The 5,584-nt window shown below is 31.7% G+C and overlaps 1 protein-coding gene across 1 annotated transcript; it reads right to left on the bottom strand.

Moving 5' to 3' along the window:
• Positions 1-512: 512 nt before the first annotated feature.
• Positions 513-1,354, bottom strand: LOC126714011 (small polypeptide DEVIL 13-like). Its single transcript, XM_050414002.1, has one exon. It carries the CDS (start codon positions 1,157-1,159, stop codon positions 797-799), a length of 363 nt encoding a protein of 120 aa, XP_050269959.1. The 5' UTR covers positions 1,160-1,354; the 3' UTR covers positions 513-796.
• Between the last annotated feature and the right edge of the window lie 4,230 nt (positions 1,355-5,584).

The raw sequence follows: 5,584 nt of genomic DNA on the forward strand, positions 1-5,584 counted from the left end.
TCTGGAACCCATTAAAGGATGTGTTAATTCAGTTTCATATCAGGGTAACATTCAAATGAGTACATTGAAATCCGGAAACCCCATTAATTAATAATTAAACTGAAGGTTCAATTTCAAGGAATGACTAAACTTAGTTTGGGTCACTTCTTAAAGAGAGTCCACACTCACAGCACCTTTTCTCAAAGGGAGAAAGGTGGCTTGCATTTCCAATGCAGATCCAAATACAAATAATGTCTTTTTATATTGGCTATTCCAACAGCCGAAGCGAATCTCTCTCTCATCAAGACAATAAAAAAAAAAAAGAAAAAATAAAAAAAAGAAAAAGAAAAAAGAACAGAATGAAAGATTACATGAAATTTAGAACCTCGCATCAATCTAAGTGGGAAAAAGAAATCATCAGAGAATGCAAGCGTTTCTATATAAAGAAATGTTGAGATCTGAGTTAAATATCCAAAAAAAAAACACACGCATCAATCAAGAATTAGAACTCTTGCTAGTATAAAATGAATAAGTTAAAATTAATCTGTTTAATATGTTGATTACTTCTTATAATGTGTAAAACTTGTAGCTCACCTCAATAGTAATTACAAACTGACTGAATCTAAAATTAAGATGAAAAGCAAGAAAATATAACACCAATCTCTTCTTGATCGGATGGTAAGAAAATTTATATGAGTTTTGGAACAAAACCCAAAGACCCATCTCGCATAAAGAAGGCAAGAACAACAAAAGAGAAAGAGTACATACTCAACTCTATGTGATATATAATATATTCATGGTCTCTTCTTCCCATATATCAAGAATCGCCATGCTTGTGCCAACAAACAAGCATGGCAACACAGCGCCTCATGATGTAAAACCTGGCCTTCTGTTCCTTTGCTAAGCTACTACATTTGCTGCTAATGGAAGAACTCTTCTGTGAGCAGCTCCTGGGAAGAGGGCACTTTGAAGTGGAGCTTTTCTGGGAAAAACTTCTCAATAGAGGAGACTTTGACGAAGTGCTCTTTGTTGAAGAGCTCCTTGTGAATGGAGATTTAGAAGAAGAAGAACAAGAAGGGCTCTTTGTTGAAGAACTTCTTGCAAATAGTGACTTTGAAGATGTTAAGGAATGGCTGCTAGTTGCACCTTCCTTCTTTGATAGCTTCCATTTTTCATCCATGTAACAATCAAATATATATATATCTGTGGTTGTTCTTTTATCTCTGCTTTAACTTCTTTATATCTATAATGTCTGTCTGTGATAGGAAGAAAGAAAGAGGAGAGACTACTGTAAAGAGAGGATTGATTGAGGGTTATGGAGGTAGTACGTACGTAGTGGCCCTAGTGGGGCATTGATAGTACTTATAAGCTGAGTTATTTAGGGCTGAAGATTGAAACTCTTGCTCCATCAGAAAAATTATTAGTCATTATCTGATGATATAATTCAGGTTATGTTCTAAACCAATAAAAACAAATCATTTAATAACAAAATTAATATTTTCATGTTACTTTTTATTATATATTTATTACAAGGTTTGGCTTTTGATGGTGAAATATCAATCATGTCGGTCAAAATGTCAAATATCCATCAAATATTATTAAACGGTAATTCAGGAGTCCATAAATTTTTAATGATAGATAAAAGGAAATAATATCAAAAGCAAATTCAAATAAAAAGTAGTACAAAGTACAAACTCGCCAATTTAACTGTTCTCGCATTACTTTTATTTTCTGTTTGTATGGGTGGAGTTGCATGTTACATTATTTGCCATCGTGGCATAAGATGATTGGTTGCTTCTGTGAATGTTCCAGTTCTGCAGTTCACACAATATAATAGCCAATTCTTGAATGAGGTCCTCGTTTTTGAGATCCATGACTGTTGTACGGTGCTCCATTATAAACTGTAAAAGAACACACTTATTTAGAAGGGTGTGGGGGGGCAGTGGTTAGCTGGTTCTCACATGTGAGGTGCCTCTGCCCATTATTGTGCAAAACAGAGACCGTTGATATTTTTCTTCATAATTTTAAAGGTTACTCTGCACACAAGCCTACTTTGTGTATTATGTGACACATACAGTGTATAGATGGTGGAATCTAGAGGCAATATTTTCTGCTCAAGGTACAAGTTACAATGCTGTTTCTCTTTGAAAGAAAATTATGTGGAATCTTTGCGTTGTTGTGTAGAGGTTTTTTTTTTTTTTTTTGGTTAAGTTGTTGTGTAGAGTTGATTTCATGTAAATAGTCCTGTACTAGATAAAGCCCGACGGATATTTATAAAGTGTTCATATTAATTAGAACCAATTACAGTTCTTGGGTACTGATTATTAAAGGGTCCATATATGTATTTTTCCGTAGTTCACATGTATGGTATGAACAACATAGTTCACATGCATGGTATGAACAACAAAAATGGGTTATAAATAAACTATTCCGTGGAAGATGCCCTTAGTCAAGAATAGGATCGTTTACCGCCCAAACTATATATCTTCTTTCTTTTTTTTTAAATTTTTTATTGCATATTTAATTAATTATATCTGGTAGTATAAATGCTTTGTTTTACTATTGTAAATATGAGTAATTATTAAGTGCTTTGAAGAACATTAATTAATATGTTGCTTTCTCATTTCACATTTATTATAGATCTCATTATTAAGTTCTTGTAAATAGAATAGATGAAGAGTAATGTTATAATCACAAACTATTTTACAATATTTTTATAAAATGGTGTTATGACCAACTTTTTATTGGTTCTTATTTAGGCCAACTACTAGCATTACTTTTTCATTTACTAATAATCATTCATCACATCAGTAGTATGTAAAAATTTTTATAAAAATTTTATATCTCTAGCTTTTTTCATAAATGAATTCCCCTTTCTTTTCGGATAGAATTAAGATTTTATCTTGAGGACCAAAACATGAATCTAAAAAACATCTACTATAACAAAATAAGTTTATTACATCAACTGTTAATACAACAAAATATGTATAATTGTATTAAACAAAATATTGCAACTACAAGTTAAAATTATTATAATAGCAACTTAAAAGTGTTAAATTATTGCATCAACAATTATAACAATTATAAGTTGCAACAAATTATAATTTTCAGTTGCAATAGAAATTTTAATACATTAGGAAAAATTGTTGCAATATATTGATATTAATTATTTTTGCAATCTATTGTAACGAAAATTTCGAAGTAATAGCTTAATGCAACAAAGTTATTATTGCAATAATTTGAAATAAAAATTTTAACAATCTATTGTAATGAGAAACAAGAAACTACAATGAAGACATCATTGCAATAACCTGATATCAATTATTTATAATTTATTGCAACAAGATTTTTTGTTGCACAAACCTATTACCTCAAATTTTATTGCAACGCCCTGCATCAACTATTGCAATAACATTAATGTCATTGCAACAATTATTTTTGTTGTAATGAACATTTTTTCTTGTAGTAATGGTCTCAACCTAGTTACATTTATAATGTTTCTTTGCTAACATATGATGTCTTTTATCTTATGACATAACAATTGTACTGTAAATAAATATATTGAAGCAGTTAGGGGTCTGGTATGTGAGCTTTTGGTTCTGAAAGCAGATGGGCTACATCTCTGAGACACGTCAATTTTTAGAAGGTTGATCAATGATAAAGATAGTGATTCACTCCTCAGGCTCAATTACTATCCACCCACACTTAAGAATGATGAGGTTGGGTTTAGACTTTAGAGAGCATTCTGACTCTTATCTCTTTACCCTTTCTTACATCAATGATGTGGATGGCCTCCAAATTTTTGTTCAAAAAGATGTGTGGATCTCTGTTCTAGCTGACCCAATGCCTTTTGGGTTAATGTGGGTGACATGTTATAGGTTGATATTCATATAAATTTTTTAATTATCTTCTTCTATCCAAGAAAATTGTGCACTGATATTTATTCCTATAATTTCATTTGTGAAGGCTTTGACAAATGAATGATTTTTTAACGTTCGACACAGGGCACCAACAAATTTATCCGAGTCTAGAATGTCAGTGATTTATTTTGGAGCTCCCTCCTTACTAGCATCAATTTCTACATCTCTAGAAATGCTCAGCTCCATTGGGCACTTTCTCTACAGGACCTTCACTTGGGCTAGATTCAAGGATAACCTTTACTTTTGACACCTCACTGAAGGACATCTTGATGATTTCAAGAATGAGTGAGTATTTGGACGAAGATGGTCTTGGGATCATCACATCTCATTCCATATTTCAGCAAAGAAAATGTCATTGGGAATCCGAATGATTCTTTTCATCATCCAACATCACATATTATTTCAGTTCTCTATAATAAAATTATGTTTTATTTGAATAATTGTAATGGTTGGAGTCTTTACTTACTTTAGCGAGTTGTGGTCCATTTGAGTAACGTAGGATTGGGGATCCAGAGTGGGTTCTTGGCCTTGTTTGGTTTAAAAAAATGGTCACTCATTACTCAATTTTCATCACCCATCACTCATCACTCAGTTTTCATCACTCATCACTTATTACTTATCACTCATCACTTAAAACACCCCACCCTGTTTGGCACCATCACTCACTTGTCATCACTCAATATTTTTCAATTATTTGTGGGCCCCATACTTGTACCTTGTGTAGCTTTAACTTTTTTTTTTTTTTTTTTCCTTCAACCCCCAGTAGCTAAATTCACCGAACCCAAAGAGAAAAAAAAATAATTAAAAAAAAAACCAAACTCACTAAACCCAGGAAAAAAAAAAGAAAAAAAAAAAAAGGAGGATGAACTGAAGACCGAACAGTGAAAAAAAAAAAAAGAGATAGAGACGAAGAACTGAAGAAAGAATCAGTGAAGAGAAAAAAAAAAAAAAAAGGATGAACTGAAGACCGAATAGTGAAAAAAAAGAAAAAAAAAAGAGAGAGACGAAGAACTGAAGAAAGAATCAGTGAAGAGAACAAAAAAAAAAAAAAAGACCGAATAGTGAAAAGAAGAACTGAAGAAAGAATCAGTGAAGAGAAAAAAAAAAAAAAAAAAGAAGAAGACCGAATAGTGAAAAAAAAAAAAGAAAAAAGAGAGAGACGAAGAACTGAAGAAAGAATCAGTGAAAAAAAAAAAAAAAAGGACCGAATAGTGAAAAGAAGAACTGAAGAAAGAATCAGTGAAGAGAAAAAAAGAAAGAAAGAAAAGAACGGAAGACCAACCAGTGAAAAAAAAAAAAAAAAGAGTCAAAGGTCAAAAGTTACGGCTGTGGGTCCCTCCATGTGTGTATAATTACAAAAATGTCATTGAGTTATGAGTTATGAAAATTAAAAACAGCTAAAATGTGTTTTCAGTTTCCATAACTCATAACTCAAAAATCAAAGAATTGAGTGATGGAAACTGAGTCACGGATCATGAGTAATGGTGTCCAAAAAAAAAAATTTCTGTGGGTCCCACAAATTTTGGATGATGAGTGATGAAAACAAAATCATATCACTCAAAACTCACTCATCCAAACAACACCTAATTCTCATACTCATAACTCAATCCTATGTTATTTCTATAAATTTAGTAATATTATCTTAGAATAACTTGAGATTGCCATTTGTTGATGATTATTATTTA

This window comes from Quercus robur, chromosome 1, assembly GCF_932294415.1.
Source record: "Quercus robur chromosome 1, dhQueRobu3.1, whole genome shotgun sequence".
Classification (NCBI taxonomy): domain Eukaryota; kingdom Viridiplantae; phylum Streptophyta; class Magnoliopsida; order Fagales; family Fagaceae; genus Quercus; species Quercus robur.